The sequence below is a fragment of the Mirounga angustirostris genome, unplaced genomic scaffold (genome assembly GCF_029215605.1).
Source record: "Mirounga angustirostris isolate CCGP_5_RB_7025 unplaced genomic scaffold, mMirAng1.0.hap1 SCAF_5, whole genome shotgun sequence".
Lineage (NCBI taxonomy): Eukaryota > Metazoa > Chordata > Mammalia > Carnivora > Phocidae > Mirounga > Mirounga angustirostris.
The window spans coordinates 171,954,483-171,978,876 of record NW_026991713.1 but is presented as its reverse complement, the minus strand read 5'-3'; the positions used below and the strand labels follow the sequence as shown (position 1 = coordinate 171,978,876).

The window sequence follows — 24,394 nt, the reverse complement described above, 5'->3', positions numbered from 1 at the left end:
TCCTTGGAATACTAGGATATCTTGAGAGCCAGCACAGGGGAGGGTACAGGTGGGAGGCACGGGCGTGGGTGACGGCTGTAACTGGCGCCATGATGGGCAGTCAGCCCCGAGGGGCTCTGCTGCGCAGCCCTTTGAACTTTTCCCAGGGGAGTCCCAATGCAAAAGTAACAAATGATGGGTTTTCTGATTCATAATTAGGACTTGCAGCCAGGTTGCTGGTTCAAGCCTGGCGGAGTCCGCTCGGTGGCCCGGGTCCTGGTGGTACCAGAGTGGTGTGAGGGGCTTCGAGGGGCGGGGCTGGTTCAAGGCGACCCAGGCTCTTCTGCTTCTGGTCTTGTGGAATTCATGTGCGCTGTGATCGCTAATCGAGTCTTCTGTTACTCACCGAATGCAGAACCTCCTTACTACTGCTATGGAGAGATGTCCAACATATGTAATTAAGTGGAAAACACAAGGCTCAGATCTTGGCATGTTTAATGCACTCTGTGTGCTGTTAAAGCAAACACCAGCTCTGGGAGGTGATCTGGGGGCAGGGAGACGGGCGCTTTTTCACTGTACCCTTTCCTGACTTTTGAATCTCCCGTTGAGTGAGAACCTATTTAGTCCTTCTGGAGCCTTCGCATTGATGGATCCAAAGTGGCCTTGTAGCCATCAGGCCCCCCCCACCAAGCCTCCGCAGACAGAGCCCATGTTCAGCCCCATCTCTGTCCAGCTCAGAATCCATCACCAGGATAAACAAAACAGCACTTTGGAACCGTCTTTGTGAATGTGTGTGTCTTTAAAGCAATTCGTACTTCTCTCCTGAAAGCTTAGTTAAACATACCCCACAAACCCTGTGGAAAGGGGGCTGAGCACGCAGGGACCAAATCTGGGGGCTCGCGCAGTTCTACTTGCCAGCGAACAGCGGGCCCCTCGGGCGAGTCCAGTTAGCCTCCTCCTGGCCTGGGTTTCATGTTCCGTGATTGTGTCTGCCTCCACGTGAGCTCCCAGGAGTTAATAGGCGCCAAGTGTTCAGTGGTCCCTTTGCCAGGGTCCAGGCGATGTTAGCTGCTGCCATCATTATGAACATGTCTGACACCCTCTGGTCTGGCTCCTATTGGAATGCTAAGTGACCTTCCACTGAGCCTGGCTCTGTTGTTCGCAGTTCAGTAATTAGCCATCTTTATAGGAAAAAATAAAATCTGAGGCATGTTTTGTCTCTCCCTCCCCAGCTCCATATTCTCCGTATTTCTGCGTATTCCGGATGCCCATGGCACGCGTACATGCATCATGTAGCCGTGCGCACACTGCTGGGACAACCCGACGAGCTCAGGACTTTACACTTTGTAAATTGCCCTTTGTTCTTTTGGCTTGGCATCTAGTACGGTTCTTACACCTGCTCATCTGCTGATTTGTCATTTTGATGGCAAAATTTTATTTTCTTCACTCGATGAATTAGGGTTTACATAACCAATCTTGGTTGGAGAGCGTCTTGTCTTGGTTATTTTGGTTTTTCGTAATGAATTTTTGTTCAGAAAAATAACCCCTGAAAATATTTTTCAGAAAGAGAGATCATCAGGGCAAAAGAGATGCTGTCTTAAGGCTTCTTAGCATGTCGCTTTGCAGAGGGACGGACCACTTGCAAGAGCAGCTGAGGTTTCAGGGGCGCCTGGGTGGCTCAGTCATTAAACGTCTGCCTTCGGCTCGGGTCATGAGCCCAGGGTCCTGGGATCGAGCCCCGCATCAGGCTCCCTGCTTGGCAGGAAGCCTGCTTCTCCCTCTCCCGCTCCCCCTGCTTGTGTTCCCTCTCTCGCTATATCTCTCTCTCTGTCAAATAAATCTTTAAAAAATAAAAATAAAAAGAGCAGCTGAGGTTTCTTCTCTCCCAACCCCCAGTCCAAAATTCAGAGGTATAAGCCCAGAGCTCCAGTCTGGCCTGGGGAAAGAACACTACTTCTTTCAGACCTTCTGTGGCAAATCCAGCAGATAAGGGGCGGGCTGCAGTGATTTTCACCCTCTCTCAGCACGCTAGGTGGGACCTCATAGATGTTTAGCTTTATATTTGTTAGCACAAAACTCAGCGTTTTCCCATCTCTGTATTTACTCTGTGTTTCCTTATATCTCAAGAACATGGCTACAGTGGAAACAGGGTAGTAATTCTACACATTTTCTGGATTTTAATTACTTGCTCATATTTATCAGGACTTTTACCTATTAATTGATTTCCTCTTCATTTGAGTTTTAGTGATTTCATTGTCCAGAGGCATTATATCTAGTTTATAGGAGATAGATCCCATCAAACTTACTGTTAATCATTTTCGATATGGTTTCAATAATAGAAAATGGTCTTTCCTTCCCAACCCATTTTCTTAGTATTGTTTTATGATTTATCTTTAACCTGTTTGGCATTCATTCTAGCATATGAGGTAAGATATGTGTCTGTTCATTATTCTTCATATGAATATCCAGTTTGTCCAATAGTGTTGATGATCCTTCACCTGATAGCGAACATCGGAGAAATCAGATGTAAATAGCTACATATATATCTGGATTCCTGTCTGGAATGCCATTCTGTTGATCTGACTTTTCATTCTAATAAGCACCACGCTGTTTGCTAATGTCTCTGTTTTCTATTTGGATATCCAGTTTTCTGTTGTTGGGATTTTTGGTTTAAAAAAACCTTTAGTATTTTGAGGGGTGCCTGGGTGGCTCATTCACTCTTGGTTTCAGCTCAGGTCGTGATCTCAAGGTCGTGGGATCGAGCCCCATATTAGACTCCACGCTGAGCGTGGAGTCTGCTTCTCTCCTCCCTCTGCCCCTCCTCACCCCTAGATAGATTGATTGATAGGTAGGTAGATAGATAGATAAATCATTTTTTTTTAAAAAGCCTTGGGTATTTTGATCACCTAATTTTTCTGTACACATCTTGTCATTTCACCAAGTTCTATAAATCCACTTGGGAGAAGAATTTATATTTATTTATCTTTAATGCAACTGCAAGTAAGAAGTGTCATCATTAACTTTCTTTGCCACTAGCATTTTGTAATTCAGTTTTCTATAAATGGAATTTGTACCGTGTTATTTTAATTCCCACATGTTTAATATTTATATCTCTATTGTAGATGAGATAAATCCTTCATTTCATTTTCTGGATATTTATTACTGGTACATGGGAGTTTTATCTTTTTGTTTTCTTTTTTTTTTTTTTTTTTTGTCTTTACCAAAAAAACATGGGACTTTGCTGAACTCATGGGTTATCTCTGCTCATTTGCTCCAGTGAATCCCTTGGATTTGGTGAGCATGTGACTGTATCACCCACAAACAGTGAATTTGCGCCCTTTTGCAACAATCAGGACATCTGATCCTCTTCTTTCATTCCTGTTCTTCAAAGGAACATCTCTCTTATTTCTCTGTAAAGAATAATGGAGCCTCTTGGTTCTGAGTGGCTGTCCTGTTCACGTCGGCCAATCTAGTGCTCCCCCCATTTAAATTCAACTGTGACCTGGTTTTCCGATTCCATGTGATAGGAACCCTTTAACTGTGGCCTGGTCTCCGAGCGGTGTAGTGGATTTTCTAGTAGGATTATCGTCTGTATATTGTATCTCTTAACGTTTTTATATTACCTATTTTATAGATTTTCTTGCCTCAGGATTTAAGACAAGTTCAAGCTTGCTGTCTTTTATTATTCACTGTGCCTTTTAGGGTGACTTACTTCTCTGGAAAGTTATTTTCTACATAGGATATTGGCTAGGGTGGTTTAAAACCTTACCTTAGCCTGTTTAAAACATCTAGCCGGTCTTCACCTTTTTTTTTAATTTTTTTTTTTTTAATATTTTATTTATTCATTTGAGAGAGATACAGAGACAGAGAGGGAGAGAGCACAAGCAGGGGGAGAAGCAGAGGGAGAGGAAGAAGCAGACTCCCCGCCGAGCCGGGAGCCCGACATGGGGCTCGATCCCAAGACCTAGAGATCATGACCCGAGCCGAAGGCAGACGCTTAACCATCTGAGCCACCCAGGCACCCCTGGTCTTCACCTTTTTACTCGAAGTGTGTTTCTACGTAGAACTCTTTTGTTAGATTTGGAGTTTTCTTTAAATATGTATGTATTTTGTTTTTATAGGTGAATTTGGCCTGGTTACATTTACTGATGTAACCCTCCTCTTAACATCTGTATTGTTGATAACTTTACCTTTCTCTGATTCATAGTATCTCCGTCATCTATTCTCTGATCTATTTAAAGAAGATGGGCCAAACGGCTTCCTTGACTCTCAGAGTATCCTGAGCCCTCCAGTCCAGCCCTGCTCCATGTCTCCTCTTATTTCTGGAATTCACCGCCAGATGCAGAACCACGGAGCCCTTCTGAAATCTTAAAAAAAAAAAAAAAATCTATTTATTTTTGATTCTCTTACCATCATGCACGTTATTACATTATATGTCACGCATAGCAGCAGGTTATACTTTACTGCATTAACCGTCCCACTCCCTCTGCAGTGAGGCCCAATCTTTTATGCCACACTCCAGACCTACAGATATTCCACTGGTGAACTCTTCCAAGTTATTTGCATTTTCCAAAGGTTGTCTGCTACCTTCACAAAGCTGCTGCTTTTTAGCAGGATTATCAACGAGTGGTAAGAATCCTTTTTTTTTTAAATCTTTATTTATCTACTTAAGTCATCTCTACACCCAACGTGAGCCTCGAACTCACGACCCCGAGATCCAGAATCCTGCGCTCCTCCGACTGAGCCAGCCAGATGCCCCAATAAACGATCCTTTACTCGATAGCACGCGGTGAATATTTTTCACCAGGTGTCATCCCAGGGGGTAACAGACACAGACAAATACGTTCTTACCATTCACATAGTTTAACTTTTACTGATCTCCGAAATTGATCACCTGGGTATTCGGGTCCTTCTGGTATTAAGCCTGGTGAGCCCCTACCCTGTCGTTTGAAAAGAATCCAGTTTCCTGTCCGGAATTACTGTACATCAGCGATGACAGGCATAGCCGAGCTGTAAGGCAGCTGCTGGCTGTGTATGTCCTCCCTTCAGGACAGACCTGAAAGAGGGTTTGGCTTGTCCACCGAGAACCCCTTCCCAAATGAATTCTGCGATAAAACCAGGAAGGTTGTTCGTTTAACTTAAAATTGTCATCAATCACGTTGACCTCCAAAAAAGTATTTGAAAGTGGCCTTAACACAAAACACAGAATTACTGAGGCTCTTAGGGTGGATTGGGGGAGTTCAAGGGCAGAGCTCTGTGGGGAAGATACTTTTAAGGCTTGGATTAGAATTAAAAAGCTCAACTGTGGCGGGGGGCGTGGGTGGCGCAGTGTGTTAAGCAAAGGACTCTTGGTTTCTGCTCAGGTCATGATCTCAGGATTATGAGATCGAGCCCCGCGCGGGGCTCCGTGCTCAGTGCTCAGTGCTGAGTCTGCTTGAGACTCTCTCTCCCTTTGCCCTTACCCTGTCTCTAAAATACAGAAATAAATCTTTAAAATTAAAAAAAAAAAGCTCAACTTTTTCAGTAGCCTGATGTGACTAAGACATTCCATACATAGGGTTTTTAAAGAGTTCCTTATCACTGTGACTGATGGACTGTTTGCTTGACTACGAAGGAAAACTTTATGTTGTAATTAAACCTTTCTATTTTTTTTCCCCATGTCTAAGTATTGTGAACTTCCTTTGTGGTATTTTAGTGATTAGACAGGATGGAGGGTGTTCTTAAAGATTCATGGCCAAATCCGATGATGTCAGAACGAAGGGAAGGGACGGTCTTCGTGGGGCCAGCAAGTCTGGCCCCGTCTGAATTGTTTGTCTAACACTTCACAAGTAGAATAGGAACCGCTGAATTATTCATTTTCAAGTTGCCCTAAAAAAGGCACTTACACTGCCGAAATGCAGACTTTGGTGCCGGCAAGAGGAAGAGGAAGGATGCTGTCTTTCCTGAGGGTGCTGGGCCCCTCTGCCTTGTTCTCCAGTTTCACTTCCCAGCCCTGCGGGGTGGAGGCAGCCAGCTGCTGGCTCACATGCAGGGCACTGAAGGGGGCGGGGACGACAACTTCTGTGTGGGCCTCTGAAGCTACCATGCAGCTGAGTCTTGAATTTGGTGGGGAAAGACCAGGAGGAGAGGAAGGTTTGGAAGGAGCTTTAGGTTGGGGAGGAGCTCTGTAGTCAGAGGCCCCCAGGGGCGTGGGTGTGGTTGAAGGAGCCGCCTGTGCCGAGAAGGGCCCAGGAAGTTAGTTGCCTTGGCCTTGGGCTTGGAGGAGTGGAGGGGGAGGGAGCCGAGAGTAATCACTAGGATGCAACTGGAGCTCTTTTTTTATTCTTAGTTTTCGCTTCTCTGCCACCAAGCCTCCTCTTAACATTTCCTGCCAAGCAGTACTTAGGGGAGAAAGGGGGTAATTCGGATTCCTTACACTGGGGAATAACAGCAGGGCTCTTGCCCTTGGCCGGCTGCTCCCTGTGACCGTGAGCCCCTTCGTCACTACTCTGCCCTGGGCCTCAGTTTGCCCACCTGTGAAATGTGAGCGGTTTTCTCCTGTAGGCCTGTGGTTCCCACCGGCCACGCAGGCCCTGCACACCGCCGGGGCCTGCGAGCAGCAGGGGCGGTGCCGGGAGTCAGATGCGTTCTCTTGAGCGGTCCCTAGCTCGGCCAGCACCTGTCAGCTGTAGGCAGGGCAGCTACAGGTTAAGCAAACAGGGAAAGAGAAACAAAATCTGAAAGGCGGTTCTAGAAGAGCCAGGGCTCAAATTGCGGAAGCAGCGCTCCAGCCACTGGAAAGATGTGCTGACAGATTCTACACTAAATACGTGCAGGAGGCATTTAAAATGTGTACATTAAAAATGGCATTAACAGCGGCCCTTCCCAAACATTTTTTTTTTTAAGTCTAAAAGTAAACTGTCAACAGTTTGGGTCCACAGGCCTGCTGGGTGGTGTTCTCTGCCGGAGGGCCCTCACCCTGGCCATTCCAGCTCCTGGGGACTCGGGCACACAGTGAGCGGTGAGGGGGTGCGCGGAACCCGGGTGTCCCACCCAGAATTCATTTTCCTCCCATTCTCTGGCCTCAGCAGTCTTTCCCTGGATCAAAGAAAAATATTCATATACGACTTTCCAACCATGCTTTTCTTACAGAGGTGAGCTTTTCATGGGCATTTTTTCCTCCCCTTTGCTGAGCAAGTAAATTGAGATTCTGGGCGGTTAACTGACTTCGCACAAGTCTGCAAAGTGCGGAGTCTGGGCAGAGCTGGGCTTCCAGCACAGAGGCCCCCCTCTGATGTGGGTTCTTAACTGGGGCCTCAACTGCAGCCGCCCCCCGCTCTTCACCTCATTCCCATACAAACGGAGTGGCACGGTCAACATCCTACAGGCTTCATTGTTGACGACTGGTGTTGGAGGGATACAGAATTGCTGTGAGGGTCATTGCTTTTTTCAGTTTACCTTTTGTGTTAAATTTCCAACACATAGTAGATGACAGGACCCCAAGGTGCCTGGGTGCAGTTCCGGCCCCCCGATTTGGGGTTGCCTGTCTCACCCGTCCCCACCCCACCCCGTTTTATCGTGAGGCACTTCCAGAATCCTTTCCCTTCACCTCAAAATGTTTTAGCATGTTGACCCCATGTAAAGACTCTTCTTCTGTACAATGCTGTCATCAGATCAAAAACTAATTTTGTAATTAGCATCAGTTCTTAAATTTCTAGTTACCTACCCCCCGTCACAGATGGTTTAATTTTTTTAATTTGTTGGGCTCAGAATTCAAATAAAATCCAGACGTTGGGATTGGTTGGTATGCCTCATTCATTTTCTGGATCCCCCTTCTCTCTTTTTCTTCTCCTGGCAATTTATTTGCGTAAGAAACTGGCTCATTTGTCCTGAAGAGTTTCCCACAATCCGGGTTTTGCCAACAGCATCCCGGATATAGTTGAGCGCGGTGTTTGTTGTTGAACCTAGAGGGTCGATCAGATTCAGACTGGAAATTCTGGGCAAAAGCCACTCCATAGGTGGTGTTGAGTATCTTGTAATGTTCTTAGGTATTGAAAATCAGCTCTGACCAGAAGAGAAAGATCCTGATTTTCACGTGCGACAATAAGAACGGTTATGTGCGTGGGTCCTGGTGTACAAAGCCCTTTTCCACTCCAGCAATGCTCTTATTCTATCCTTGTGCCAATTTCTTTGAGAAAGGCTGCGTTATTCCTGCTGTGCAGATGGCTATCGAGCTCACAAGTCGGCCCAAGGTCAAACAACTAAAAGGCAGTGGGGAAGAATTTGAGCCTCTTTGCTCTGCTGGCCACACTCGTTTGCTTCTCCAGACCAAATTTCCCTAATTTCACCTCCAGTACCTCCATCCTACCTGGGGCCCCCTGGCACTTGATTTAAGGAAAGAAATCTCCATCCAACCTGTTCCTGTTGCTTTGAGAGCAACAGTGTTAGAACGCTAGAGAAATGGCAAGAAGCCCCCCAAAGCTGCATCCCGACACTTATCCCAGGAGGCTTTGGATGGTCTCGGTAGCCACAGCAGAATGAATTATGCAATCTCATAACCTGATTGTCAGCCGCAGCTGCCCCATGCCCCTGCCCAGAGTTGACTGCAGCCTGAGTGACAGTCACAGGCTGTTTCTGATCACACGGAGGGTCAGACACTGGCAAGTGACGAGCTGCCCTGTTGGTTTGGTACAGGTGCTAAGCCTTGTGCAGACTGGAGACCACTTCGTTGGTCAGCTGGCCACAGATTAACCTAAAGGAGGATTGTATTTCAGTCATTGAAACCAAGTCAGCTAAACAGTGGGGCACGAAGGGAAATTTTCTTCCCATTTGGGATTGACAAGTGGAGCCGTAACTGAAATTGATTTTGTTACTTGTTGTATCATTTAAACTTAAATAGAATGGTCAGAAAAATAAACCAATTGTGGTTAATTTCTGAGCAGGCAGAGGTGATGTTCTGGCCATTTCATTGTCTGAACACGATTTCATTTCCAATAAGAATAAAAGCCACTATTTCCGGAAGGTTTGGCCTAAGGGTTAAGCGCCACAGCCGTCTCTCTGCTCAGGCCCCTGATTTGACTGGGGAGGGATGGGTCTGCTCTGGAGCGACCCCTTTGATCAGAGGCTTGGAAGGAAGCCAAGTGGCTTCACCCCTGCCCTCCACTCCTGCCAGAGCAGAGATAGCTCAGCGTGGGTAGAACATGAAAGATAGGTCTGGTCATACGCAAGAGGGTTGTCCAGAAGACCTTTCCCCAGAGAACACTTTCTCCTCCTCCCTGCTCGCCCTCCCCGGCAGTGTCTGCCGAGTCCCGATTTGTGCCCAGCTCTGTGTCAAGCACGGGGAGACACTGGGAGCCAGGCCCACTGGCCCTGTTCGGGGGAGCTCTCCCTCCAGTGGACAAAGCAAAGCCTAACTCTGGATCTTGACATAGGTTTTTCCTCAAGGAGATTGTTGTCCCCTTTTTCCAAGGCTATGAAAAGTGACAAGAAACTTAAACCTGCAAAAGCAACTTACAGACTCTTTCCTTAGAAGTCATGTGTACAGTTAGGCAAAATAGCCCTACCCCCTCTGCTCTTTAAAATAGCCCACGCGCCTCGGTGGCTCCATCGGTTGAGCATCTGCCTTCTGCTCAGGTATTGATCTCAGGGTCTTCGGATCGAGCCCCGTGTCCATGTCCGGCTCCCCACTCGGCAGGGATTCTGCTTCTCCCTCTGCCCTTCCCCCGACTTGTGTGCGCTCTCTCTCTCTCTCTCTCTCTCAAAAAATAAATAAGTAAATAAAATCTTTTTCGAAAAATAAAAATAAAATAAAATACCAGCCCACGAATGGCTGCCTGTCAAGTGCAGAGCGGACTTCCAGTAGCACGCAGATGTCGTTACTGTGCATATTTCGTCAGCCAGTGTTTAGCGTGCCCCTGCTGTGTTCTCTGAGCTTACAGCGGTGAAGAAATAAGCGATCAATATATGAAGAAGTTACTTGGAGGCCAGAATAAGTGCAATAAAAATAAAATGAGTGGACAGAGGGGAGCAGGGCTGCTGCTGGGAGGCCTTTCAGAGGACAGCCACCAGGGCTGAGCCATGGATGGTGACCACAGCAACCCGTGGGGGCCTCAGCAGAGAGGACAGCCGTGCGGACAAGCAGAGTTCCCAGGAACAGGACTGAAGAAACAGTGAGAACATTAGCTGATTGAGCCACAGGAGGAAATTTACATGGGATGCATGTTACTAATATGTTTAAAAAACACCCGCCAGAAGCAGAATAGACCCGAGCACAGTGGCTTTGATGGGGAAGCGGTGCTTTTCTTAGGCTTCTTTGTTTGGAAGACTTGATGGCCTGAAATCTGGAAAAGGAGCTGAGGTGTTTATTATGGGAAGCTGTAATCAGCTGTTGATCCTCTGCTCCCTGCAGGACCTGGGCCCCTGAGGGGATCAGGGGGTTCTGGCCCAAAAGACACTTTGGGCCTTCCTGGGAGGGAGCAAGCCCAAAAGAAGCTCCTGGAATCCACGGGACCAACCAAAGCCGACTGGTGGCCGGCGGACTAGATTTGACCATAAACCGCCACGGGAATGCAGTGGAGGGAAGGGCTAGTGCATGGGCTGACTGGGCCCTCCCAAAGAGGTGGTGGCCTGGGGCACTGCGGGCGGGGTGGGGGGGTTGTGGGTGTAGACATCGCAGGGCTCACAGGCCCAGCAGCGGCATGCAGACTGCATAGAGGGAATATGGGCTTGGGTATCTTAAGAGCAATACCATCGGAGAGCCTGGCTGGCTCAGTTGGTAGAGCACACAACCCTTGATCTTGGGGTCATGAGTTCGAACCCCATGTTGGGTGTAGAGATTACTTGAAAATAAAATCTTAAAAAATAAATAAATAAACAATATCATCAAATTGGTAACAGCTCACTTTGTCTACAGAGAGAAGAAAATGCCTTTCAAAGTATTTCTTATGACTTCACCTGGCAAAGATAAGACAAAAGAACTTGAAAGCCAATCTCCTATATAAGTATTTATGAAAAAAAAAATACTAAATATCAGCACACAGAATTCGGGAGCACATTAACCACAACCAAACAGGGGCAAATAACTGTTGGTATAATTTACCGTTTTAGTTGAGTCAGAGGAGCAAACCTTTTAATTTGCTCCATAAATGCTTTTTTTTTAAAAAAGGTACTTAATGAAATCAATATCCCTCTTTTATTAAAAAGTCTTAATAAAATAGGAACAGTTGGATATTTCATTAACAAAATAAAAGCACATATATTTAAAGTCCAAAATGAGCAACATGCTTAATGGTGGAATGTTCAATGCATCGCCCTGGAAGTCAGCCTCCAGGCAGGGAGCCCCGCTGTCACCTCGCTTTGTAATGTGCTTCTGGAAGCGCTGGTCACTGCCATCGTCCCAGAGAAAGAACTGAGAGAGAGAACAAGGCAGGAGGAGCCGGCCCTGTCATGGGCACACGAGGGCACTGGACACCCAAAAGCCCAAGAGAACAACCGAAAAGCTGTTATAAAATCGAACAGGCACCTACCACCCTGTGATTCTTTCCTCTGTGATCTAGAAGGTCATTCCTCCCTCAGCCCCGCTGTTCTTTGCCCTGCAAACTCCTCTTTATCCTCCGGGATGTAGACCAGATGTCCCCTCATGCGTGAGACTGTCCCTCTTCCTGTCTGCAAAGGGGACATTGTCCGTCTGTCCCTCGGAGGGCTGTCGCCGTACCACATTATACCAAAATCCCTTGGGTCTCTTCATGACCCTGCATCCCGCAAGGAAGAGGCAGTAACAGGGTCCCACTGGCTGCATATTTCTGAGCTCCGAGGACGGGCAGGGTATGTCCCACGTACTAGTGATAAGGCAGATGCCACCATGCAGTGCCGACTCAGCACCAGGGACCTTTGTGTCTCTCTCAGCCAGGGCGTGTAGTAGGTGCCCAGGAGGCATTAGTGAGTGGAGACACCCCCCCCCCACACACACACACCCAAGTTTGTGGCCTGCACCCGTTGGAGCGAGCTGGTGACAGTGCTGGAGGAGGGCGCAGTGCTGCCTGCACTGGGTACAGCCTTTCCTCTTGGTGACATTGCGTTCCTGTGCTCTGCCCATGCGGGGGCAGGGAGCTACCTTTCCAGAGAAATCCTCCCCCTCCCCCCCTCTGCCCGGCCCCCCTCCCGATTTAGGGGATTCCAGACCATAGCCAAGAAATCTCCCTCAGCACCTGGCCCTCTGGCCACCACCTCTTCTTCCTTTTCCTACCTTCTGTTTCTGAACCCAGTCCAGTGAGCCCCGCTTCTGCGTCTCCTCTGCACCCCTCCCCCGCCGCAGTGCTAAGAGAGCCTGGCCTGGGGTGTAAGATGTCAGGAAAGTGACCGCCTTCCCGACGGTAGAGGCCATCAAATGCAGCCTCCAGGGTGGAGGGGGGAAGTCACTTTATTAAACATCCTAGAGCTTTTTTTAATTTTTAAATTTTATTTTTAATTTTTAAAGCAGGGAGAATTAATCTTTTGACGTTTCTCCTCTTGGTGCCCAAGAACTTTCGTGTTGAGACTATTGGCTTTTCACTTGGGTCCAAGAAGACACACTGACCCGAAGGGCGCCCTGGAGGCTTTTCCAGCTGCCCTGTGCATGTCCTTCGTTTTCACAGCTCCTGATGTGGCTGTGATTCTTTGGAATTGAAATACTCACCAGCCTTGCCCTGCTGCCATCCCTTAAGCGTTCAGGAGGCTAGTGTGGACGTAAATACAGAGTCTCCAGCGTGGATATCATTTCCCTTCCGTCACTGACAGTGTCCTTTTAAGTTCCTCATAAAAGCTGTGTGCTAGGCCAGAGAATACCCTGAAATGATCTGTAGGGAACTGATTAAAGGAACTACAGATTCTAGGCCAAGCAGAAATGACCCGCTATTTGAAGCTGGAGCAGAGCAAAATGCAGTGCAGGTTAATAGATCAGCGAAAGCTGTTTTGTCAAGCTCGTAAAAAGGTGAGGGAACCAAATTTTTATAATAAATAGTTTCACTGAGCAAACAATATGTGTAGTTATTACAGACTTTGGAAAAGAAATGATTTTAGGCTAATGTCAGGCTCCAGATCCTGATGTAGATAGTGGGGCCCTCAAAATGAAAAGAATGTAAAACCTCTGGACTATTGTTGACACGCGTGCTATGAAAGCACACGCAATGTCGTTCATTACTCACTTCTCGGAGAACATTTCTAGTGGTATTAACCTCTGGGCATTTTTGTATTTCTTACTGAGGGCAGTGTATCTGGTAGGATTCATTTTGGGGGGAGCTGGGGGCAGCAGTTCGGAGGGGAGTGGATTTACAGACTCAGTGGCAGACCGTGTGCTCAAGACTACACCCTCACAGGCTTTCGAGAGCCTGCCATCTTGGTCCTTGTCTACAAATACCAGTGGCCGTGCACACCTGATCACACATAAATAGCCAGCGAGTTGTATCTTCTTTGATGCCCCTTGGAAAAGCCAATCATGAGCCTACAGACTTAAAATAAGAATCTGAACCTTTCCTCACCCCCGGCATCCCTGGTTCCTTCCACTGTCTCCTCCGGTGGTTTCTGGTCCATTCTGTGAATGGGAACTGCAGCCCCTCTGGGCCCTGTCTTCATCAGGATGCCTGGTATTGAACAGCCCCCGCTCCTTAACAGCAGAGCTTGGTGTTGTGATTATCATTTGAAAGCTTTGGAAATCTGAGAGTTGCTCCCGGAATGAAAAGGTAAGTGCAGTAGTTGTTAGCAGGTTCAATATTTTGGTCAGTTTAGCGGTTGCCTAGTAACCGAAGTGAAACTGACCAGAAGATGGAAAAACTTGAAATTCATTTCCAGGGATTGCCTCAGACTGCCAAGAAGGCACCTTCCTGTTTTCATGTCACTAATTTTTTTTTGTAAGTCCCTTGAAATCCTTTGGAGATGATGCACTGTTTTCTGGATGTTAGGTGTACTGATGAATATCCACAACCATTCACTGTCTGAGAAGAAATCCCAAGAGTCTGCATTTGCGAGGAGGCTCTCGAGACCACCCACATCCCCTAAACCGGGCAGGATGTGGGTGCCACTTCCCAGCCCCTATGGGTGCCAGCCTTGCCCATCCCTGCCTCTAGATGAAGCCAGGACCCTGGGAAACCCTCTGTTCTCTACAGCGTGTGTTTGACCCTGAACTGGCCCCTTGGCTACTGGCAGCAGCCAGGCAAAAAGTGAGGAATGGCTGAAAATAGGCAAGGGTGGGCCAGTGGACCCCCAGGTAGCCACAGGTCCACCCCTTATCTCCAAACCCCCAGGACTGGGGAATTGTACCCAGGGAGACCTGCCGGCTCCTCGAGCAGCCTCTCTCTGAGAATTAAAGCCCTGGCCAGAGTCTTCTCCTGGTGGAGGGGAGTTATCAGTGAGGACTCTGAGGGCCTGGAGTCCTCCCCCTCCCTGTCCTCCCTACACGCAGCAAAAATGCCTTGAACACCTGCTCTGCACCTTTCTGCTCCAATTCCTCTTGAGAGACACAGAGCAGAACCTGCCTCTCTGTCCTCCCTCCACCTACGCTGCCAGAAGGGGTAGCTGGTACTCCAGGGGGACATCAGCCCCAGAGGGGAACACCCCTCTGGAAGACAGACCCCAAGCGCAACAGTGTCTGTGATCCGAAGCAAAACAGATGGACCACAGGTACAAAACAAGCATGGAAAATACTCCAGCAGACAAGGAAGACGTGACCAAGGCAGAGCAGAAACAAGTAGTCATTAAAAAACAAATGAAGGGGCGCCTGGGTGGCTCAGTGGTTAAGCCTCTGCCTTCAGCTCAGGTCATGATCCCAGGGTCCTGGGATCAAGCCCCGCATTGGGCTCCCTGCTCCGTGGGAAGCCTGCTTCTCCCTCTCCCACTCCCCCTGCGTGTGTTCCCTCTCTTGCTGTGTCTCTCTCTGTCAAATAAAAAAATCTTTTAAAAAAATAAAAATAAAAAACGAATGAAGTATGAAGAACAGAATCACCAAACTAAGGAACGAAAGAGAAAAGTTAAGTTACAGGATGGGTGCAGTTACATAAATCTGGGTCAAACTGAAGAACCAGCCAGAAGGCAGCAGGAAAGGCTAAAGAAACAGCAGGTGTAAAGCAAAGGTTGAGTGTTGTAGAGGGACTGAAGGAGATGGGGGCTCACAGAGGACCCCGCAGGAGAATTAGTGGGAAACCCTCCCCGCCAGAGGCTCAGGATCTCGGCTCCTTCCATCCAGGCCATTGCCCTGCAGACCGCCAGGTTGTGCAGCGGCTTGCAGATCTGGTTCCGGGCCCCCGGCCGCGATGCCTTTCCCGCCCTCTCCCACAAATACGTGACACCAGCAAATGCAGGAGCCATGTCTATATGGGCCTGTCCTGTAGTACCCGACCAGGGCCGGGACACTGGCAGGTGTTGGGAAGCGGTCATGGGATGAGCGAGGGAGTGAGTGAGCTCTGCCGGTAGCCGGGGAAGTCAGCGGAGTAGATCTGGATTTTGTAAATACGCGATGAATAACCATCTGATTAAAGTTCCCAACTGTGCTTAATGGGATTTGCCTTGGGAAAAGTCCGTTAACTTTTTCTCTCACCTTGAACCCAACGAAGTTCGCACTTGGTTGACGACACTCCGTACCGACTGTCAGGCGTCCGTTTCTGTCGTGTTTAAGCCCCTTCACACTTCCATTTATTTCTTTGCCCTTTGGAGTCAGCAGACTCCCTTCTCTGGTACTGAGGCTTTTCCAAGAGGTCTTGAGGTTTCTGGCTGAGATGTTTCCTAATGTCAGCCCCCCACCCCCACCCCAGGCACCCAGCACTTCACTGCAGGGGCCCAGGTTGGGTGGCTGGGTCTTCCAGAGACAACTGCCTTCTTTACAAAATTGCCCTAAAAATAGCTTCATTTCACTTAAGCCATTTTAGAAATTGTTTCGGATTTTGTTCAGACCCAGCTCAAAGCAGGATACTATTTCAAACAGGTATAATGAGCATCGAACCCTATCACAAGGCCTCTGTTACCCGGTTCAGGCTGCTGGGAGTTGATACAGTTGCCTCGTTGGGAAGAGCCCCGGGGCCAGAGGGGGCGCAGGATGCAGCAAAGAACAAAAACAGACCAGCCAGGGCCCAAGTCCAGTTTGGCCAACTCTTGATATTAAGGGTGGGTGATGGTGAGAGCCAGACAAGCAGGTTTCAGGGACAGAAGAACCCGCTCAGAGTTGGGCCCGTCTAGGTGCCCCGAACTGTCCCAGGGAGTAGACTGGCCCACCACTGGCAGGACAGGCTGCACCCAGGACCCCGGCCTCTAGCCCAATGCCAAGCCCTGCTCAAGCTCCAGGGATGAGGGTGAAGGAGACACACAGCCAGGCCTTCAGAAAGCTCCCAGTGTATGGGGACCTCAGCTCTAATCTGTCAACTCAAACCTGTGGCGGTGGGGGACAGACTGCACTACTCCCTGAGATGGAGCGGTTAGGAGGCTTTGGGGAGTGCTGGGGGTGGGGGCAGAAGTAGGAGATGAGGGTCCGGAGTGGAGGGCAAGTCAGGGAGACAGCACAGTCTGAGGCTCTTTATAGGCCCACAAGTGGGGGGAGCTGTGGGAGCACAGGGCCCTGGGGCTGAGGGGTGGGCCAAGGCGCGTGGTGGGCAGAGCCTCATGGAAGGGCCTGGTGTAGAGCACCGAACAGGGGACGGAGGCCTCCTGGGTCCACCTGGAGTATGGAATCGGGGGGCCCCGCAGGAGCGGGCCCTGAACCCGGGCAAGGATCTGTGGCTGTAACATTGTGCTCCCTCTCTGCCATGGGCCTACTGAGTCAGCCTTGGCCTCCTGACAGGGGCCGTGGGGAGCAGTCCCGCAGAAGATGGGGCTGTGTTTGCCCAGGTAGCCTGTTCTAACCTACCACAGACTTTTGGAATTAGGCCTTTATTAGAACTCAGCATTCTCTCTCTCATGATGTTGTATGTTGGGATCTCATATTTCCCTTCAGATGACTCAAAGGAGTACTTTGAAAACAGAAAAAAGGAAAAAAAGACCCTAACAGCTCCCTGTGCGTGAACCAGTGAGGTGATGACCATGAACTCGGGTGGTTAATAGAGCAGACTGCAGAGTCCCCCAGCCTCCATTCCTATCATCCCATGTCCCTCTCCTCCACCTTCTTGTGGTTCGTTCCATCCTGGCAAACTTTTGTTCATCCTTCAAAACCCAGTTCACACATCACCTCCTTTGAAGCCTTCCCAGATTCCCTCCTCCGAGGAGAATTTCTCTCTCCCTCCTGTTTTTGGGGGCACTCTTCAGTCTCCAGGTAGGACACATCGTATTTTATCTTTTGATGGTTCTGTCTCCCCAGTGAAATTGGGCAGGGCGGCCGATCCCACAACACAAGCGCACCTCCTCCCGATGGGCAGCGGAGTCCCCTCACAGGTCCACGTGGCCCCTCTCTCCACCAGTGCCCAGGACTCTGCCAGGCCTGTGTGGCTATGGATCATTGTGCTGAGCTGGAAACCATGGTCACCCCGAGCCCACCCACTGCCAACTAACGGCTCTCTCTCTTTCTCTCTCTCTCTCTCTCTCACCTTCCTAGGGCCGACGAAATTGAAATGATCATGACGGACCTTGAAAGAGCAAACCAGGTAGGATGTTTCATGGCCTCAGGCTTAAAATCCCAACAACGTAGCTATTTATGTCATCTTGCTAGATGCTTCTGTCTAAGTTGGAAAGCCAGTTATTCTCGTATTTTTTACGTATGATTGTCATTGTCGACGCTTTTTCCAGTGTCATGAGAAGTATTGTGGAAGGTCCCTTGGCAGAGTCTTTGGTGTGGCCCCAGTGTCCCAGTCTCCCTTGGTGACTGCGGAGTGGCTGTTGGTTTTTCTTTTCCTTAATCCATTTCTTAAATGCCCGGTTCTGCTCCGACGGCAGCCGTTACACTCGAGTCTGGGCCAGTGAGTCATACCGTAGGCAAGTCTTCATCTCTGCCTTCAAATGCTTTGAAGCTACTTGCTCAACTGACAGCCCTCTCCTGGCTGATACTTAGGTGTCACAGATGCCTTGGGGAATGCACTTGGCACTGTGTCGGGCACAAAATACCACACAGAACGGGGTGGCTCCAGATACTCAGCTGCCTGGGGCCCTGGGTGGCTCAGTGGGTTAAGTGTCCAACTCTTGGTCTCAGCTCAGGTCCTGATCTCGGGGTCGTGAGTTCAAGCCCTGCGTCGGGCTCCACACTTGGCATTGGGCCTCCTAAAATAAATAAATAAATACCCGCCCAGAACCCCTGACTTATTCCCCAAGGCCTCCACCGAACAGGAAAACATTGCACTTTAGCAAATGGTGTTGCTGCTTCGGAAAGAAAGAGTCTCCCCGTTTGTTTCCTTTATTTATGGGGAGAAACACCCAAAGCTGTGATCGAGCTCTCGGCCTCAGAAGGCCCCAGGCTGTGGCCATGGGCACGTGCCAGGAAAGCTTAGTGGTTTCCCTCAGGTAGAATCCTGTGTATCCACGGTCCTGCAGTAGTAAGAAGGGCTGACAGCTCTTGAGTAACTTGAGCCTGGCTCGGTTCTGAGCTCTTGCCATGCACTGAGCCACCGAACCCTCCCTGCCACCCACTCAGGTCGCTGCTGGTAGGATTCCCCATTTTACAGACAAGGACACTGAGGTCAGTGCTGGTCAGGGGCAGAGCTGGGATCGGAGCCTGTGCTCCTCACCGCCACCCTCAGAACCAGGGACACAGAACACAGGTCACTTTGCCTTTCTTTCAGACCCTCTCAGCTCCCAAACACACCCGTCCACACAGCTCCTCACTGCCAAGCACTACTTCTCCTTCACCCCACAAAAGTGCTTAAGCATTTATTTACCTTTATTTGCTTAAACGAATTTACTTTGGCCCCTTTACTCTTACTCGGCACTGCTCAACTTTGCAGAGACCTTAACTCAGAAGAAGGTACTAGAAAGAGTTCACCTTCTCTGTCAGACGGTTACCCTTTGGGCATCCCACATTTGTTCCCTGGCCAATCTCGAGCGTGCCTCTCCCTTTGATGGCACTTTGGGGTAAGCTCCAGGTTGTGCAACAGAGAGCCGCAGTCTGGGAAAATCGAATGGACTGTCTCGTGCTGTCTCCGAGGCAGTCCCCAGGTACCGAAGAAGTTTGGCCAACTTGGCGTACTTCTCAAAGTGCTGAAGGCCACTTGGCTGGATCTCAGTCCTGGGACACACCAGGCAGGGCTGTGGAGAAAGGGGCCACCCCTTGGTTCAGGTCCCAACTCTGTGTTTGCTGGTTGTGTGGCCTCGGACTCTTAACTGCTTACAGTTCTTTAAAAAAGAAAAGAAAAAAGATGAACTTTTGCAAACACGCTAAGGGAGAGAGGAGTCAAAGTCATAGAGAAGGTGGAATCCTGGTTGGCAAGGGCTGGGTGAGGGGGTACCGGTTAGTGGGTGTAGAGCTTCAGCTTTGCAAGATGCAAAAGTTGGGGAGATCGGTCAGTCGGTCAACCACGTGAATGCACTTAACACTGCTGAAACGTACACTTGAAAATTGGTATGTATTTTGCCATGATTAAAATGTTTTAACTTTTTTTTAAATGTAAGAAAGAAAGGGAGGGAATGGTAACTGGCACTTCCTTTGCACGATTGCTCTGGGGGTTAGAGGTTAAAATGCCCAAGTACGAAGTAGGTACTTAGATAAATCTGTAGTTGCCGAAGAAGTGCATATTTGGTGGGAGAGTTATATAAAGCCCTGCACTGGGGAAATACCAGCATGGTGGGCATGGGAGAAGTGTAGGCGAGTTCTCACCGACAATTCAGGGTGAGTTAGAGCCTGATGTGGCTGCCCAGAGACATGAATGCAACTTCAGGCTGTGTTAATAGAAATAAGAGTTTCTAGAATGAAGGAAGTAGTATTCTGCACCAATCTGTAGCAATCAGTCCATGCCCAGGGAATTATAATTTATTCTGGAAACCACACTATGAGGACAGCTGGGACCTCGAGTGCATTCAGGCTCCACCCCACGGCCAGGACCAGGAAGGAACCCTCACACAAAAGAAATCAGGAGGTTTGGGGACATTCCTGATCTCTGGCGAACAGAGAGAGAAGACAGAGGGGCTTGACACCAAGCACCAGAGGAATAATTTCAGGAACTTGGGATGTGACAAGGTTACAAAGGGGAAAGCCTCGGGTGGGAACATCATGGATTCTGTCCCGTAGCTCTCCAGGGCTGGCCCGGGGAAGGGGTCAGGCTTTTTCATGGCCATGGCCACACTTGGAGGCTGGAGGCTGGTGGGAGGGACCTTACTCCTGATGTAGAGCAGCCCTCTCTCAGTCCTGGCTCTCCAGAGGTGCCCAGAGCTGTGTGCCCCCAGAGCTGTGAAGGCAGATGCGGGCCAGCCCTCACTGTGGGTGTGAGGTCAGGGATCAGACACAGAGGGAACAGGAAAGATTGCACTGCCCGGGGTGGCCATGAGGAAGACAGTGTTGCAGGCAGGCACAGAAGGACATGGTGAGCCCTGGGGATTCTGGGCCATTCCGTAAAGCCAAAACAAGGAGGTGCAGGGTGGGAGAGTAGGCCCACAGGAGGGGATCTAGATCCAGGTTTGGGAGAGGACTTTGAACGTCAGGCCTCTGCGTGGAAGACCTCTTTCTGAGAACGGTGGAGAACCCTGGGCAGGAGTGAGACGTCGGACTTGGTGTTCTAGAAGGATCCCCCTGGCAGGACATCAGAGAACAGATGGGAGTGGAACGACTGGAAGCATCAGTGTCAGGGCAAGACAGACTCGGGCCCGCAACGAGGCGGTCCCAAGCAGAGAGGAGGCGGCAGGGCGGGAGGAGGGGGACGAAGGAGCCGCACGCTGGTGCAGGCACAGCCAGACATCTGGTTCAGCCGCCTTTCCCATCAAGGGAAATCCCCAAGAGGAGCAATTTACTAGTTCATTGGCATATAACATTATTTTTGCACTAGGTTTATAGTCACAATGGTCTACTGAGACCTGAAGCTGTTTTCTTGCTGCCGCACTCAGGTTTCTGTTGCGGCAAAGTGGAGGGGTGGTCAGCAGCCGACAGCCCGGGGTCTCACTTACACCTGTTCGTTAGACTTCAAGGCACTTGCCGTCATACGCGCTGCCTTGATTGGTGGCCGTGATGGTTCAGGACGTTGAAGACTGCGTGATAAATAAGAAGCCACAACTTTGCGCCTTGTGACCGTAGAAAGCCATCTGGGGACTTCGGCCATTCTGGCACTTGGCCAGCTGTACCCTCACCCGTGTGCCTTTCTGAGCAGCTCTGATGTGAGCTGCTGGAGGCACAGAGCCCCAGCCGGCGGCAGGAGGCAGTCCTTCTTTGTGAGTGGTCCTCCTTCTGCTAACCTGCTGATTCTTATGGAGGAGACTGCACTAACGGGAGGACCATCAGCTAGAAGCACAGCTTCACCTCCCCGAGGAAAAGAGCCAAGCATAGAGAAAAATGCAGAGCCACAGGAACTCCCAGCAAGGCACGGCACTTTCTTGAACCAAGGTTTCTGGGTTCCAGTGGGGAACAACTGGGTTTGCATCCCAGATCTCCTATTTCCAAGCCATGTGGCCTTGAACGAACCCCCAGGTTCCTGGTGTGTTTCCCCGTCTACAGAGTGAGGGTAGTAATTCACACATCTGAGAGAACACTGCTGAAAAAAACAAATCCACTGAATAAATTTTGAAGACCTTGATCAGCTTTATTCAACGATTCCTGAATCAGGCAGCATCCCATCCAGCAGACAGAAAGGAGCTCCGAGGAGAAAAGAAGGCTTCTATAGGCAGAAAAGGGAAGGACAAGGAAAGAGCCGATTGTTTCAGGCGGGGTCCCCTTCCTATGGGAGCCGGGAGGGGTCTCTTGGACAGATGACCTCACTAGCGTTGACCAGGAAATCCCAGAACAACGGGCTAAAGGTCCCCTTCCCGGGAGAGGCTGACACTGCAATTAGGTTAGGTCTTCCATCTTGGTTTGCTGACATGGGGTTTGGCACAAGTGACTCCATTTGGGCCTGTTGTCTCTCTTTTAACAATTCTGCCCTTTTGATCAGACTCTTAGCCTAACGGGGAGATTCTCATGATCAGAATTTAAGGCGTTAGTGCCGTTCTCAGCCACCACTCTGTAGTCTCGCAGCTTTTACTGATCTTCTGTGTGATATTCCCAGGCCGTGATGTTTTCTGTGGAATTCCTGTGGTGATCACGGGATCACGACTTCAGGCTCACCCTTTCTTAGTGGGTCATTCTTTTCATTGCTTTTCTGACATTCCAGGCTTGAGATCATTCACTTGACGGTTAGTGGATTCAAACATGCATTGAAAGCTTTTGAGAGAATACAGCACACCAGGGAGGTTACTATGATTATTATAAGCAGGATAATTCCCAGTGTCTGGGATGTACTTTGGAGCCCTGGTCCCCAAGACCCAAACGATTCAAAATCAAATAAGTCAAAGAGCGATCCTCTTGAAAGAGTCCCCTTTCTAAGCCCAGTGGCTTGCTCAGTGGTTTTATGTAAACGAGTTCCTACTTTCCCAGAAGTGTTAATCCAGGTGCAGCAAGTGGTGTTGATCACAGCACAGACCCCTTCTTGTTCAGCCAAAAGATGATCAAGGCCTGTTATCAAGAACAACCTTGGCCAGAGAGTCTAAGGGCCTTTACTGAGCGGCTCTTGCTTTGGCAATATACTCCCCAGTACTTTCAAGAGTCAAGGAGAGGTTCCGGGTCATAACCTCATTGGCATTTACTGCTAACCAGGGAAGTAGGGCCTGGGCAAAGGAAGCAAATCCTGAATCACCAGTGCCTCCCAGTAGGTCCTTTCTAACTCGAAATTCAGAGGCTGACCAGTGAGCTGTCTCAGTCTGTGGACAGTTAGGGGCACGTTAGATAAACCAAGAGGCATTGCCCAGTTATGCATCAGCCAGCCAGGCATGCACAGGCCCAGGGAGAATGATAACTGCCCCAGAAAAAGATCAATCTATCGGGGCACAAAGCATTCCCACTAAGGTGATGCTGTTAATGGTCAGGTAGGAGTCCTTTATGACAAATCCAGCAGTCTGAAAGGCAAAGGTTACCCCTGCTCCTAGCAGTGGCCTGGGAGATACGGTGTGATGGTGTTCTCTTTCCAGGCTAACCCCAGAGTCAAGGAACAAAAGGGAAGAAAGGGTGTCCTGTTCAGTTCAAGTATGAGGTCTCCGTCCAGCATCTTGGGGAGAAGCAGCCGACGTCGGTGTCATCTGCTTCTCCTCCTAGTCATTCCATGCAGAGGGTCTCCAGCGTTCGAACAAGACCAGCTGTCGAGTGGAGCCTTCTTTAGCTGTGAGATGTGTACTCAAGCTTCAGGTCCCTGAAGTCTGGCTGCCATCCGGGCACTGAGGAGGACCTGGTCTCATCCCGTCCAAGGAGATTCAAGGGCAGTCTTTGTTACTCATGAATCCAAATCAGAAGAGCGGGAGGAAATTGGAAACATTAGTTTTGAGAGTCATGGCCAGATATTTGAGGAAACTAGAAGAATCCAGGATCCAGTCCAGTTTATAGGTCTTTTTTTATTAAAAAAACCTCAAAGACAATTAGGATTAGTATCTGCTATCTACAAAGGTGCAAACATAAGTCTTCTCTCTGCAATCACCCCTATTCTTTTTTTTTTTTACTACAGATAATCACAGTGAAAGTAATTTTACATTCAACTTGGCCTGATTATTTACGTTAAGTGCAGCAAGAATAGTGACTGACCACGTAAGCTCCTCCATGCTTTCAAAGCTGGAACCTTGTAAGCAAAGAACCAGGTTGATTTTTTTAAGGGGCTTTATTTATTGGCCTCATAAAGTCAAGCTTAGTTCCTTAAAGCTGTCTGGTCATATCTGAGTCTATGCACATCTCTCAAATATGACAAGCAGGTCAAACTCTTGGTAATATAGCCAATACTTCCAATGGTGTCCTGTCACAAGGAGAACACATTCTCATTGAACTTACCCAAAAACAAACTAGATTGCTGTGAAAAGAATAAAGTTTCTGAGTTCCGGAGGGATCAGGTTGAGGAAAGTTTCCTTAAATCTGGAAAAAATGAAACATCAGTGTTTCAAACAAGAAGTCATAAAAATTACAGTCATTCTTCTCAGTTCATTCATTTCCTTGTTATTAATCCTCATTGTGCTTGAATCTAGTGGGTTTTGTTTTTCCCCGTATGTTCTGGAAATTCTTACCCAGTTCAGTTTCGTGATCTTGGTTGTCCAAAATTTGGACTTGTCACAGTCCTTTCCATGAAACCCTGTGAAGATGAAGCACTTTTGTAGGAAAACTTTTGCAAAAACATCTGAGTAAAACAACAACTCTGTAAATGACAGAGACTTCAAAATGTCCATTGTGAAAGATCTGCTGAGAGTTCATTTGATAAGGAATTGTAGTCATTTCAGTGATGTATGACATTTTAAGATAATAACTGGAATCATGGCATAATACCAGGATAAATCAGATTTCTAGGAA

General features: G+C 48.8%; 1 protein-coding gene across 9 annotated transcripts in view; it reads left to right on the top strand.

Annotated features, from left to right (window-relative positions):
• The window catches only part of CUX1 (cut like homeobox 1), a 353,404-nt gene that overhangs the window by 233,180 nt on the left and 95,830 nt on the right, over positions 1–24,394 (top strand). For all 9 annotated transcript variants that reach the window (XM_045875616.3, XM_045875615.3, XM_045875614.3 and 6 more), the window contains exon 9: positions 17,504–17,552. In XM_045875616.3, the coding sequence (XP_045731572.1) occupies positions 17,504–17,552 (49 nt within the window). The remainder of the gene's footprint in view (positions 1–17,503; positions 17,553–24,394) is intronic.